Raw genomic sequence first — 15,640 nt, forward strand, 5'->3', positions numbered from 1 at the left:
AAATAGAAGAAAATTTTGGGTCGAAGAAGGCAACACCCACCTAAAGTTAATTGGTATTAAAATCAATCATTGGGTTTTAATTATGTAAATGAAATGATTGAAAATGACGTTAAAACGGATGATTATACGCAAACTAAAAATTCACCTCCTAAAGTCAGATTAGTTTACTTTAATAGTGAGTCATAGAAGTTTGATTTCTCTTCGTCAATTTCGTATTTTCTCTCTCTTAAGGTTAATCATATAGTTCCTTTCGGAAACAAAGTCAAGAATAAAAGTAAAAAATTATATGGGGCCGTTAAACATGTTTCACGATATACGTAAAATGGAACATTAAACTTTCCCAAGTTTAATTTAAATAAGCAGAAAAAAAAAAGTCTTTCAAGGTAAACTTTTGAACTGAGAAACTTTGCTGCAAAAACATTGTTGCCATGGTCTCCGTTGAAATCATATATCGAATTTAGTTCATATTCTATTTATGTTTTTACTTAGACCTAAAATCTTAATTAAAAATAAATATTTTTATGACGAATTTTTCTTAATTTATCAATCATATGATTATATTGAATGATGTGCATGATGTAGTTCACACATAACAAATGAGATGTAGAATAAAATTATATAACTAATGTTGTGGTTAGTTAAGTTATGATAATAAATGGTTGAAGTATAACAGTCAAGTTGACAAAAGAAATTATGAAATATTTGTGAAATTAAGGATCTCTATGGGGAGATTGAAGTTAGGTGTTTTCTGTACTAATGGAAAATTCATATTTTACAATAATAAATTATATCGGTTTACATAAAATCGTTGTAAATAAAAAATGTGATCTGATTTTCGAATATAAGTGAACAGATATCATATTGGTTGAATTTAAAATCGAAGTAATGTAATATGCGTTTTAAAAATGTAGTTATTACATTAGTTATACTTACAATTTATATAATATAAACATTTTACATCTGTTCTCAATCCAATTGATATAATATGTGTACGAAAAGTTTTCTTATATTCAACTTCTTCGAAGAGAAAAATAAATTTTATAAAAGTTAATAAATTTATTTAGGCTTCGATATCTTTTTCGTCCTCATCTTTGTAGTATTTGTTATGGATAATCTTCATTTTGACAGAATGTTTAAAATGGTCCTCATTTTTTATCGAATGTTTACAATGGTCCTCATTCTCGTAATTCGTGTTTTATTTGGTCCTTTTCTGTAACGCCATTTAAATCAGTAACGGAGTACCGTACAAGTGACACTGTTTGTATTACGTTGCATTGGGTGTGTTACATGTACTGTACAAATGTGATAATTTAGTGTTAGAAATAGTCTAAGTGTGAGTCAAAGTCTCACATTGGATATAATGAATAAAGTTAAACACTATATAAGAATAAAGACTCATAACAATATTACCTTAAGATTTTAGGTTAAAGTGGTGTCTAAGATCTCTTATATAAGACTAATATCATATAATTATATAGAAATATAACAGAAGAGTACCATAAATGCGAATTTCTTTTATTATATTCGTTTATGTATCTTTATTCATTTGATATTTCGATCTTTTTCCGGAACTATATGAAAAACATTATTGACTTTTCCACCTTTTAACAATTTTCTCCGTTACAGATACCTAAGGAACATGAAATCACGTTAAATTTGCATAGTCGAGAAAAAGAAAACAGTACAAAGTGTAATTTCAGTTTAAACACACGTGATCAACCACCCTATAAATCACTCAAATTTGGAATTTTTTTTTGCTAAAATTTCTTTTTTATGTTGTTTATTTACTGTGTTTTCATAATATATTAATAAACACTAATTTTAACATTTTAAAATATATTAAAAAAATATTTAAAACACCAACCTAATATACTTTTAATACTTTTAATGCTCGTAACATAAAAATTTAATAAAAAAATCTGAACTCAAATCGATGCATCAAAGTAAATTTTATTCGATAATAATACTGAAAATAGTATAACACATTACATTGAATGATTCAAACAAGAAAAGCCACTGACCAAAAACCAGGCACAACCCTCACAACTGAAAAAAAACACAGAGAAGAAGTCAAGTCAGAAGGACCTGCTTCCAAAAACCAGAATGCTGTGAGAGGTTACCCAGAAAACCTTGGACTCAAAAGAACACAACTTGGCCTTCAATATTCTTTCCATGAAAACATAGGGCCATGTTCTTCCCCTAGAACTTGGAACAGTCATTAGTCAGTAGGAAAAATAATAAACAGGTAAATAATGAGAGAATCAAAACCATGTTCCCTTCGCATACATAGGAATTAACTAATGATTAGAACAGTAATAAGGGGTTAATAGAAACTAATTGGCCATTGTGAGACCATTCATCTCTCTTGTGATAGCTGGAATGCAACTTGAACTTCTAGCAATTCCTTTGTTTTGTGTTCCTTTGTCTCTAGGGTTGAAGGACTTGGCCCTTCTGTTATCTATTTTGTTCCTTTTGAGCATCTCTTTCATGGCCTCAGCTTGGAACAGAACTGGGAAAGCCCTTCCATATTTGTTGAACCTCACACATGCACTCATGTGTGAACTCAATGCCTCTTCCTTCTTCTTCCCACCATTTTTCTCCAACTCTTCCTTCACTGCCTCAGCACACAAACCACACACCCACTTCCCCAAGAACTTCTCACGCACACGCTCTATGTACTCAGGAGTGCACTCCTCGCACATTCCACAGCACTCACACTTGGCATCCATAACCTCAGTTATAGGTTGAAGCGACAGATCAATCCCTTCCTTGGTTAGCTCAAACGAGATGTCTGAGATCGTTCTTTGAATGTGATCATTTGAAAGCCTCGGAGGTTTGCACATGTTGTTGCTGTTTCTAGAGATTGAACTAGACAAACACTCTCCATTGGGTGCCATATTGCTAACTGATACTGAAGGATCTGTTTGAACTCGATTGTGCTAAACGCGGTTCAAGAATTGATATTCATATGCATGTATGTACCTCATTTGTGTAGGTCGAAGGATCCTATTTATAGTGTTCTTGTTGCTTCCGACAATCTGACATTGTAAACATGTGTGGATCTTAGAAACTCAAATGTCAGTTTCAGTGTCCGTGAACTTGCTAGATTTTTTCAAGAAAGATCTAGATCATTTAATGCAAATTGTAGCTTTTCGAAGTCTGATAATAAATTGTGTGTATTTTACTTCCAAGTGAATTTCCACTACTCTTGGTAGTTGTGACTGCTGGAATATGGTGATGAAATTCTACAAGGTTCACGTGCACCATTTCTTCTAAAGTTAATCTTCACACTGAAAAGACAAAAGAAGAAGGAAAACTCAGTTTTTTCATTAGAATATGTTTTGAACATCTGTATAATATAAGCATACAGTGAGAAGGTTGGTTGGCATTAATAAAAAGGTGTTGCTTTTAGCAAAACGATTGGATATTGTCATCCAATAGAAGCAGAGATATGGAGCAATACAGCTTGTGGGGAATTCACATGGTGGCATGGTAAAACCATACATATTTGCCTAAACTTTTGCTTTTGTGTTGAACTATTACATCTAGCTATGTATGTCACACAAACCTTATTCCACAAACGTTAACTTTTTATGTTTCACGAGGGGCTGGAAAGGAGGAAGGAAAGCCATAGATTGTGATTAGATATCAAAGAAAAAGTTACAGTCAGTGTCTGATGTATAGTGTCTGGCTCTGTATGCGCCTGAAACATAATATGACATGTGACGGATACTTAGGCAAATGCAAATGAATGGAACAGCACAAAAATGTAGTCGTGGTTTAAAACAATTAAGGAAGCCACTAGTCATGTCCTCATCAAAATATTGGTTATGAATTGAAAAGTATATTTTTTTAAGAAAACTCTCTAATTTCTTTCCTAGATGTGTGCTGCTTGTAAGGTTCAGGACATAAAGATGTAAGTTGATTTCTTAAATTGATCTTTTATTACTTTCCAAAAGTCTATTTATACATGAACTAGTTTTATTCAATTGAAACCTTTATATATTATTTTCTTCTTTTAAAACTCTTTAGGAAAAACGTATCCAAATATTTTAATTTTAAATGTACTCAACTATAAAAGGATATAGTTAACTATTTTGCATATATATACACATACATTTTTGCGTGCGTATGCGTATGTGCCTAATTTCGTTGTTGCTTATGAGATACCACACTTCCTTATCGATGAGCTGTGTCGAAGCAATCAAATGCAGGGCATGTTCATTTTTATCGAAACAATATTTTTCCTTGCAAAAGGCTTACTATCTTTAAAGAAATCATTACCAATTGGTGATAATCAAGTTTGTTTAATAATTGTAAATTGCGTGTATGGCCCATATACCAATACTTCTCACATGCAAAGCGTAATTTACAAAAATGACTAAAACATAAAACGGAGCTGAATAAGTAAATAAGCAAATATGTGCTAACACATTAGTCGAAGTCTTTACATGCAATCCAAGTATTCGCAGCAAATACAGCAAAACAGCAAACAAAACAAGTCTTAGAAGAGTGTTGCATCTGTAACACTTTGATTTCTATTCTCTAAATATCATATCATAGGTCAAACGAAAGACCAGTTCATAAACATAAAGCAAATACAATGAGCATTCTCTTCTTCATTCAACACCTTCCAAGCTACTACTCTTTCATATGAGATGGGTCGCCCCATGCTTGAGAGACAAATACCACCTTGAAGGCACGCAAAACCCTGCCAAAATAGAATGAAAGAAATTCATTAGATAAAACTAATGCATGTCATCCGTCTTAAAGAAAAACGCGAATCAATAATAAGCCTGGTCAAAGTGTAACTAATGCACGTTTAAGTCGCAGACCTGTTGAATAATTTGGGGAAACTCTGAGCACAGAATCTTGCGACCATGATCATCGAATATCTTCTCCAATGTTATATCTTGCAGAGCAACTAAGGTGGTCTCCAGCATGTCAAGCCCTGCCTGGTTGGCGAAAGTGAACACAGGCAATGCCTGCAACAAGTTGAACGAAAGTGCTTTTCAAACTAGCAGAAGGGTTTATTAATCAGGGAATAAATTGTGGATTGGCAAATTTGACAGGTATACCCCTTATGGTGTTACTACGCACAAAACAAACTAACACTTCAGGAAAAGGAACAAAAATATGCATAATTCAATACAACTTCAAAAATAACTAGAAGTAATGATAGTTATTTGCAAGTCAAACAGGTAGAATTCCTGGGAGTACTATGACCTCAAAAGTAACAAATATCGATAGTTGATTCCTCACGTCTTACAGGTATAATTCCTAGAAGGTAGGTACTATGTACAAAAATGGTCTAATACTATAGACAAAAAAGAACATAAAATATAGGTAAAGCACTACAGCTCAAATAATTGAACATACTTTGACCCCCTCGTGCAGATAAATCATGCATTAAGAGTCTAAGTACAACTGAGTTTAACCATGTAGACAAACAAAATACATGATACATGACACACACTAGATGCATCTACTTCGAAATTGAAAGAAATTGGGGGCACACCTTTAGAGTGCAGCATAATATTGCATCTGAGTGATGCCACAAGGACTTGAGCAAAGATTCGTTCCCTTCGCTATTGGATTTAAGTAGGTCGACACCCAAGTAGCACCTGCAAAATAAATGGTCAAGATAGTCAAACAGGTGAGTCTGAATACAATGCTCTCCCTGAAACATCAGTCGGAGCCAAAATTATCAATATACGTTCATATGCAACTGAAGATACAGTTTACAAATGTATATAACATTTTTGTTGAGCTTATACAATAATTAACAAGAGGGCTAGGAAGAGCGGTCAACATTTGTGACTACAACAGTTTGTCAGCCTATGCCAACAAGTTGTGTAGAATATTCCTTTTCCAATTGGAAAAGTTGTAGGCGAAACTGCTTTAAGACATGAGGTGGTTATCAGAAAAAGGAATGTAACTAAATGTGTAGCTATACCAAATGAGGTCAGACCAAAGTGATTTATCATCCCCAAGACAATGTTGAAGAATAATGGTTTCACAAGTCAAAAGAAAATCGTGCAGGATATGCAAACCAGTACTATTGCTAAATACACCAGCCTTGCAGTAATATGAAGGGAAATAATACAAGTAAAAAACAGTGTACACACCTATAACTATTGCAGATCCAGCGAGCTAGTGTTTGCGCTTCAGGGGTACCCAGTGGTGTCCTGAGCCCAGCTTGTGAACTTAAATGAGAAGGAGAGAGTGCTAATGCTACCCTTTGGACAGATGATATAATGCTTCGAACATACTGGCGTGCCATGGATGCTACATGATCTTGCATATGACTTTCAAAGGCAAATTCAAATGCTATTGTCATCACAGATCTCATAGAACCAGAATTTCCAGAATAATCATTTGATGCTCTGTTTCCAGTTGGGCCAATGTCTAGAGCAGATGCCAGGTCAAGTGTGCGATTTGGATTGGATGCTTCCTGCAAAAATTACAATTGCAATAACAAAATGAACGCTGTAAAAAGGTAAGTACCAAACTTCAAAAAATTATATGGCTAACCTTTGCAGAATCAAGAGGGATGATGCGAAATCCAGAAGGCAGAAGGGGGGCATCATCAGCAAAGGATGCATCAATTGGAGCAAATATAAGCTCTGCACAGGTTCCAACAGCATTTTCATCCATTCCACTGCACAGCTATCAAAACAAAACAAATGAACTATAAGTAAACACAAACATGTATAAGCTAGAGAAAAAAAATAATGGTGATTGGTATGATAAAAAGGCTATCATTCAGAAGCCTCAATAGTTCAAATAATACTGAGCTAAAGCAAGTTACTTGTTCTACTAAAAAATTTCAAAACACTAGGGGATAATAATACATTTTCCTCGTCATAAATTGGGAGGAATGGGCAGAGAGCACCATGCGTATATTCATTGGGTTTAAATTATAAAAAATGGGAATAACAATATACTGAGTTTTATATTGCGTGTCACTTACAGAAATGTCAGTACTAAAAGAAACAAGTCAATACATAAGTTTGAATTTTGATCCCTAACATGCACCCAACTCTCAAACATTGCAATAGATAAATAGTAGCACAGCACACCAACGGCAAGCTATACTTAGGCAAGAGTATTATACAATGATTATATCCATAAATAATTCAAAATTGTATAAACAGAAAAATTGGAGAAGTGATAAAAGTAATAGTACATCAAGATCGGGGAGCTTAAAAGTTCGTATAATTGTTTTCTGTATGTTAGCACCACATCAAGCAAGACGTATCATCCCTGACCAGAGAAGCACAAAGCAACCAATAAAAGGGGAAAACTTACTTGCAAAAGAAATACTTCTCTGGGCATTATTGCATCTTCAGGAGAATGAGCGATTCCTTCCAACTTAATAACTTCAAGAAACTAGAATAGATGGGCAAGAGAAGTTAAGACTTGCACAGTTTCTAAATTCGTAATACGTGTACTCAATATTTGCTACCAATTTATTACCTCCTCATGCTCGATGGTGTGGGCTAGAGGAAGAATAACTTGACCACCATAATTTCCAACACGAGATCCTGGTAAACCACAAGGACCAACTTTAATGGCAGCGGCAGAATAAGCATCCATGTTGTTGTCTGCCCATTCTGATCTATGCTCCCGCAGGAACCTGAGTAGTATGGCTGGAGGCACATTCTGGACAAACATGAAACATGGTTATAGAATGACAAAAGCAATGTCTACACGATTTTTTTGTTAGAATAAATGCAGTGAAGAAGAAATAATCATTAATAAACTAATTACACTACAAACAAGGCATGTCGAGCAGTTGTAGATTAGAAAGCTCAGCCGCAATCAAACAACTTCTTATGTGTCTCACAATCCAGTTGTATGAGAAATGTTCCATTACCGAGGGAATTGATAATCATAATTACAATCATTCGTATTCCATGCTTCTTCTTCAATTAAACATGGGCTAACAGGCCATACAATTAACAATACGCAGCCAACTCTAAAAAAACTATGTTCAGTATATAATCAAAGCCTTATCTATCTCCTCTTCTAAAATTTCTATAGCAATAAAGGACAAATTGGTTCACTATTAGTGTTATTTTATAATTTAGGTAAATTCAATGAAATTTGACAGGTCCCGAACCTGTAATAGCATTGAAGCTTTGGCACACAAGACTGCATTGCTGATAGATGGAAATCCATTCGCAAAGGAAAGATTCAAACCCATTAACTTGTCAGGGGATGAATTCACTAGAACTGTAACATCATCAACACCATCATTGCCGATCATTGACCACCCCTCGTCAGTGAACCCATTGATTGCCTCATTGAAGCCACTGTCAGGAAATGGATGTGAGATTATAAATTTATAGATGCAATGAAATTCAACAAAAATCAAGCCCTAGTTAAATGTTAACCGGCTGAGTCTCTGGCCAAGTGCTCGAAGGGCTGCAGGTCGTCTCCCCCACCCAGTCACATTAGACTGAGAAACTTCATGCGAAATCTGCCTTAGTTGACGTAGTGCCTGGTAAAAAAAAAGAGAATTGTAAATAAGCCATCATAACCTTTAGTTAACCACTACACCCTTAATCTAAATTCATGTACTCTTAAAATAGTAAATATTGTCCAATTTTATAGAATTATAATTTATAAATATAATTGAAATAAGACGGAAAATCACAAATTATTGAACTGCTGTACGATTGTATCCTCATTAGCAATGAAATAAAAATCATACCACCATAGTTGTCTTCTGAGCCAACACTGTTGATGATTCATACAGTGGTCGCAGTACTTCAGGAACACTCCACGGCTACACACAACCATGAAAAAGTTACTTTTGTCAAATAAAAATGATTAATGTCGCTGATTGGAAATCATATACCTCCAAATCCATGTGATCAACAATGTGAATGATAGAACCACCTCCCTCACAGGGTCTTATAAGGTACCCACTAGGAAGCATCTCTGCTCTAACAAAATGCTGCACGGGAGGCATGGTTGGACCATTTTGTGTATTTTTAAGAGACCTCTCACATATCTGAAACAGGGAAGCATTATAAGAATGGTGTAGATGTTACTGGGGAACAAGAGGGCTGTTTAATAAAAATGTATGACTACGCATTGCACATATGAGGTTTCTATTATTAGCTACTATATATTTAATCAAACGTGAGCTTCAAGAGGTGAACAGAGTCACTTACTACAAGGCTCCCATCTTCTAAAACAGAAGTGTAGCGCAACAACCAGAAGTCACGGGCAGGTGCCAACGTGGTTGGTGCATATAGCTGATCATCAAACAGGAAAAAAAGATTTAGTCTATTTGTTACATCGTCACCATTCATTCAAATATATATGCTTTACCTGCATATAAAGCAGCTCTATGGTTCCACCATTTGCTGTGGGCAGCACATTCAGAACATCCACAGCTCGGCAATCACGAAACCATGAAGGCCGATCTTTGAGGATTTCTGCAACCTGGAAAAATATAGTTGATCATGCCATCAATGAATACAAGCAAGAAATTAACGAGAAGTCAATAATTTCAGAGCACTGACCCTTGTGGGTTCTAAACCGACAAGGCCGCAGGCTCGTGCTGCCACACCAGTGCAACCATGAGAAATAGCAACGATTCCAATGGAATCCGGACCAGGCTGCAAATAAAAAAAGGAATTAATGAAAACAATATTTTAGAAATGTTGTTCACGTATGACATTCTCCAAAAGATAAACCCTTGTCAGAATGGGAAGTCACTCAAATATGTTAGTTTCGCCATCATTTAACCATTATGACAGTGCCTCGTCACATTGAAGGGATTGAAAAAATAAAATAACTATTTGAATCATCCAATATTAAAAGTTATTAAATCACCTTCATTCCAGGCATTTGGACCCACTCAACAGCAGTCCCAGTAGCCTTCGAAAGAAACTCTGCTAAAGTCTCTTCTGCAATGGACATAAGCCTGGGAAAAATGACAAGTCATTCCATGAGTCCACACAGCCAAGTTTTTACAGACAACAACGACAGAAAGGGACCGAAGCTCATTAATCATATTCCCACTAACCCTGCAGGACTTGCATCCCTTGGGGGATGCTGGGTTGTTAAACTGCGTTGACCGCTAGTCACCGCCGACTCACAGCTCGTGTCTTTGGTTGGAAGCGCAGTCTGCAGAGAGAACAGCATTCCAACTCAATTCTAATGCACGTAAAATAAGTAAAGGGCAGAAAGAGAACAATTTACCCTGAGACTAAGTTGTTAAAGTACTACAAAGATAAATGAATAAACTTTTTTTAAAAAGAACGCAGTTGAGGAAGGTGATACATTCTGGGTGTGTTGGCGAAAGTAGCCATTTTCGTAAACCAACTGAGACACCTGCTTCTGCAACCTATCATTCTCCTCCATGAGAAGCTTGTTCATGGCTGTGAGCTTCCTATTTACAGCTTGCAACCGCGAGGCCTCTTTTCTCTGCTTCTCTCTACACCTGAAATTCACAACAAACACAACGCATTGAAGAGAATACCAAATAACAATAGTATTGGGCAAAGAACCTTAGAACCAAAAAAAAAAAACCAAGTAGGCAAGTGCACCTTCTGTTCTGAAACCAGACTTTGATTTGCTTAGGCTCAATGTTGGAGAGAATAGGACACTCGCGAATGAGCTGCTGGCGGCGAATGGAACTGGGTTTGGGGCAGTCATGATAAAGTCTCTCAAGGGCCTCAACCTGCTCAGGCGTGTAACGGACATATTTCCCGTTATCCAATCCTGGTTTACCATCCTTGCAGGACATTGCCATACCTACACAACTCTACCACCCAGACCCACAACCAAACCTCAACAACAATTTCGGTTGCTCTACACAGAGCTAGCTACTTTTGTTCCCTCACTAACACAAATCCATAAAACATTAAATCCTTCGAGATCAGACCCTCGAACACCAACCTCATGCTAAGAACAACAACGATCTAATTCCCACCAACACCAACACAGTTCTCCGACATAAAAAACTAAAACCAGAAAGGAATTTATTTAGCAACGGAATTCGATTCTCAAAACAGAACGTCCACTGAAGCCTGTTGCGCTATCTCCCTCCTCAACCCCAGAACAAGCCCAAACGACGCCGCTTCCGCTTCACCGATCTTCATCCTTGGAAGTCCCACACACACACTTTCTGCTGATATAATCAAATCGAAACGAATTCCAGCTGATCCTTGCACCGTATTTAGGAAGCTACCAAACAAACGCCATTGGAGAGACAAAGGAGAAGGAAATAGATCAAAGAAAGAATGATTTCTTGACTTCCCTTTCTTTCTTTATGAGATTCTGAAGCACTGTGAAATTGCCCTGTGAACTGTGATGTGCCCACTGATTACTACTTTTTTTGTTTTTTTGTTGGGGATTAAAGAACTGAAACCCTAGGATGGCTAGGTGAAAGAGCAGGCTTTTGCTTTTTGGAGATGTTGTTGCTTCCTCAATTCATGTGTTTCACAGATTTGCTCCGCTGAGATTCTTTTCATTGGTTCTTTCACTTTCGGTTCAAAATGGAGCACCCTCCTTTTTCTTATTTCCATATAAATTAATTAATTATTATTTTAAAATTTGCACAGAACTGCATATGAATTTACCAAACTCTCCTTTTTCCCGCGGCTCTTCTGACACCTCCGCTTTGGAACGCAGGCCCCGCCGTTCGCGTATCATTGTCTGCACAATCTCATAATTACCCCCACTGCTTCATTCATTGAATTCCTTCTCTATATCTTTAAACAATTTTATATTTATATTTCAATCCATTTCTGTTATAATATAATAGTTTTTACATGTTACGTAGAATAAAAAAATAAAATAAATAAATAATTACACATAAAACATTGTTAAACAGATTGAAAGAAGATTCTACCTTTGATTTGCTTTTCATGTGATTGGTTCGCAAATAGATATGAACATAAAGGATAGATCTTACACTTTAATTTTGTTACTAGAACTGATCGAAGGGTCCCACGTGCCTAATCGTAAAATGTTTCTTTTGCCTCTTCGAGTAATGCAAATAAGCATCATCAATGGTGTGAATACCAAAGTCATGATTTTTTTCTTTCATTTTATATTTACACTTTAACTCACTGAAACTGATTAGACCGGCAGAGATAATAAAGTCAGAATTAATTGTAACTTTTAATTTAATTTTTCACCTTCAATAATCTATGAATATCAAACTATTTTTTTAATGTTTAATAATTATTTTCATTTTGTGGGGTAATAGTGTGAAAATGAAATATGGAAGGATGGTGTGGTGTGCAATGAGTGGTGATAATGGCAGATGTGTAAATAAGAGGAAGCCCAAGGGTTTTTGGAAAGGGTAGAATGGGAAATGTGAGATTGTGATGAGAGTCTTAAAATACACAAAAGCATGGGAGGAGGAGGTTTGCGTAGAAGTGGAGTGGGTCACACAGGACACCATCATGACCTTTTTGCATGCGTCTTCATTTTAATATATATATTCTTTCTTATTTATAAAATAAAATTTTTTAAGATTTATTATTATCACTTTTTGAAAATTTTAAAGTTTTATTTTATTTATACGGAGAAAGAAGATGATGATGCAGCACCGTATAAATACAGAGTGTGATTCCAAAATATATACTGAAAAGTAAAATACGATACGGTTGCCGGTTGAAATGATCGGTGAATGTGACTGATACGACATGTGACGTTGAAGGGAATGGTAAGTGTGTAGAGTGACATATTACATACTACATATTTATACTATTTTTTATCCAAAAATACTAACAAAATATACTGTTTTTGTTTAATCATTAAGATTTATATTTTTTGTCATTTTTTTATGTTTGGGTTAGGGTGTGGGTTTTAGTTCTACTTTTTAAGTTTTGGAAGGATGTGAACAAACAGAAAGTATCATTTGGTTTCTAAATTAATGCTTTGAGGTTTATTCATTGTATTGTTGGAGAAAATTACACTTTTGCTACATTAAGTATCATCTCATTTTTCCATGGAGTCTTCACATAAATGCAATGATCATGGATAAAAGTGAAAGGTTTTTCTCTTTTCTCTTTTTAAGATATCTTTCTGTTATAGGATTTAGAAAATACAATTATGTTTATAATAAAATATGTTTCTGCTGTGTATTTCACGATATTTTGGAAAAATACAATTTTGGATTTATGTTCATTTAATACAAATTATTTTTTATATAATTAGTCCTTTAAGTTTTAACCCTAATTTTGTCATCGTGAGAACATCAATCGATTTAAAACTTCTTTTAGAGGCTACTTCTTGAACAGATGGAATGTCTTTCACTCAATTGATTAAACTTTGAAAAAAGTTAAGATAGTATTTTGTTTTTTTTAAGAGAAACGTTTTTGTGATATTTTGGATTTTGTTTTTATTAAAGGATTGAGATGGGTATGATAGGGAGGAGTAGAAGCCAAAACTAGGGTTAGAATGGTTGAAAAACATTAACATATATTAATTTTCATTAATAATGGATTTTTACTAATAATTTTACATATAAAATTAATATGCTTAAAGTAAATGTAAATTAGTGTATAATTGTTGTGAATACAACTACGTTCATATATGTTTATCAATTCATCGAATTTGATAATTCCTTCGAAATTTAAACATTAAATATACTGGGATAGCTATTTGATCAAGAACAATCAAAAGAATAATGTAATAAATTAAAAGAGACAATAATAATACTTTAAAACACCTTATGAAAGTCATTAATCAATTATGTCACTTTCTACGGTCATTAGAGACATCTTTAGAATAACTCTCCTCTGCTTTTCCATTTTTTTACCTTCTTCATCGTATTCCACTATATGACATTAAATTAAATAAAAAGTTATAGCATAAAAAAAATTATGAAAAAAAAAAGTGAAATTTAAACTAGGCAACTTATCATCACAACAAACACGCTTTCAACTCAAAGTATAAATAATTGTTTCTACATTTTTTGGTAAAAGGTGACTTTTATACTTATCAAGAATCATCAAACCAATGTTGAATGCAGATTCAAAGACAACTATGGTAATTTAGATACTTGACAAGTCCCTAGCCATCACTGACGATTCTGAAAAAACGTTGACAATTAATCTTTCACCATTGGATGTCCTTCCATGTCAACATCTAATGTTGCCTCATCCAAATATATATAAATTTTTCCTTCACATTTTAGTAATAGGTTATCTTTTTTAATATCCTATGCGATAAACAAAAGAAAATTGTAAATGAAAATTAAAAATTAAATTATAACAAAGTAAACATTAATGATTTGGTAAATAATTTGCATGAAAAGGGTTTGACTTAATGGATGTAACAATGGATGATAGATAATTATGCTTACACTTTAGAACATTTAAAGTTAAGCTCTTTCTAGAATAACGAGAGAAAAACTTGTACAATTTTTTATTATCTTCTTTAACTCTACCTCCCACCAAAGAGGATCAATATATTCATAGCAAAATCTCAATGTTTCCAACTTCATTTTTAGGTCTAATACTGTCCCAAATGCAAGAACAATGCAATATTCATCCAAATATTTGTCAAATTTCACCATCATCCTTTTAGCCATATTTATTATTATTTCATCTTCATCTTTTATACTTTCCATTAAAATACATTGGAGTTTCCAAACTTGAAAAAAAAAGATCAGTTAGATAGTTATAAGTAGGATAAAATAAGGCAAAATTTAGATTTGTAACTTCATTAAATGATGACAAAAGAACACTAATCTTTTATGTTTTTTTTCCATTTCTCCTCAGATGGACAATACTTTTAATTGTCATCAATTAGGTATAAACTTGTAAACACTCGATGGTATTTAAGAGCACTTTGGAGCATAAAAATAAGTTAAGTTCCATCTAATAGGAACATCTATAGACAAAGCACTTGATGCATCAATGTCACATACTTTTTGAATGCATTGTTTAAATTTGATCATTATACTCTCAAATCCCTGACATACTTGATGCTCTCCCTAATTTGATTTAAAGTGTTACCAGACATCTTCAATCCTTTTTTCACAATCAAATTTAAAATATGTGCACAAAAACACACATAAAAGAAATCAACATCACACGAAAGAAATTAGCATCACAAATTAAGGAAATTTCCAAAATAAACTAACTTTTTATAGGTTTGAGCAAAACATAATTGATAAAAACATTATTCAACGTAATAGAAAAGTTTTTTTTTTCAATGTCCCAATAACGACTGCATATTTATACCCTCGTTTATAATTTAATTTTGAATTATTATTTAATTTTGTGTGTTTAAAAATTGATTTAAATAAGATTTGTTATAGTTGGATTTATTGAATTTGTGGAATAAAAATGTCTTAAAAAATATTTTTATAGTTGTATAAATTATTTTTGGATTGTTGATGTAACTAAAGTTGAGTTAAACTCATTGAAGATGTTAAAATAAATTGATTTAAATTACAAACACTTACATAATAAAACCAAAAATCAACAATTTATCTTTTATGCTATTTAATAAATGGATTTAAGAAAGAAAGTTTTTGAAATTTATTTTTTAATTTTTTAATTTTATAATTTAAAAAATTATTTTAAAAATGGGTTGTATTTGAAATATACCCTTAAATTTGAAAGTTTTTTTTTAAATTAAATTTTAAGATCATATA

General features: G+C 33.7%; 2 protein-coding genes across 2 annotated transcripts; both read right to left on the reverse strand.

Moving 5' to 3' along the window:
- Positions 1–1,932: 1,932 nt before the first annotated feature.
- LOC114185947 (uncharacterized) lies at positions 1,933–2,990 on the reverse strand. Its single transcript, XM_028073923.2, has one exon. The coding sequence runs from the start codon at positions 2,895–2,897 to the stop codon at positions 2,334–2,336; it is 564 nt and encodes a 187-aa protein (XP_027929724.2). The 5' UTR covers positions 2,898–2,990; the 3' UTR covers positions 1,933–2,333.
- A 1,392-nt stretch (positions 2,991–4,382) lies between these two features.
- Positions 4,383–11,507, reverse strand: LOC114184920 (homeobox-leucine zipper protein ATHB-15). Its single transcript, XM_028072321.2, has 18 exons — positions 10,569–11,507; positions 10,303–10,462; positions 10,046–10,146; positions 9,853–9,943; positions 9,540–9,635; positions 9,346–9,459; positions 9,186–9,269; positions 8,867–9,022; positions 8,720–8,794; positions 8,400–8,506; positions 8,126–8,318; positions 7,480–7,665; positions 7,312–7,392; positions 6,535–6,669; positions 6,129–6,454; positions 5,519–5,624; positions 4,836–4,985; positions 4,383–4,711 (listed from the first exon to the last, which is right to left on the reverse strand). The coding sequence occupies exons 1-18, from the start codon at positions 10,772–10,774 to the stop codon at positions 4,565–4,567; spliced, it is 2,514 nt and encodes an 837-aa protein (XP_027928122.2). The 5' UTR covers positions 10,775–11,507; the 3' UTR covers positions 4,383–4,564.
- Positions 11,508–15,640: the final 4,133 nt, after the last annotated feature.

The sequence above is a fragment of the Vigna unguiculata genome, chromosome 5 (genome assembly GCF_037176805.1).
Source record: "Vigna unguiculata cultivar grain cowpea cultivar isolate G323 ecotype 2 chromosome 5, ASM3717680v1, whole genome shotgun sequence".
Lineage (NCBI taxonomy): Eukaryota > Viridiplantae > Streptophyta > Magnoliopsida > Fabales > Fabaceae > Vigna > Vigna unguiculata.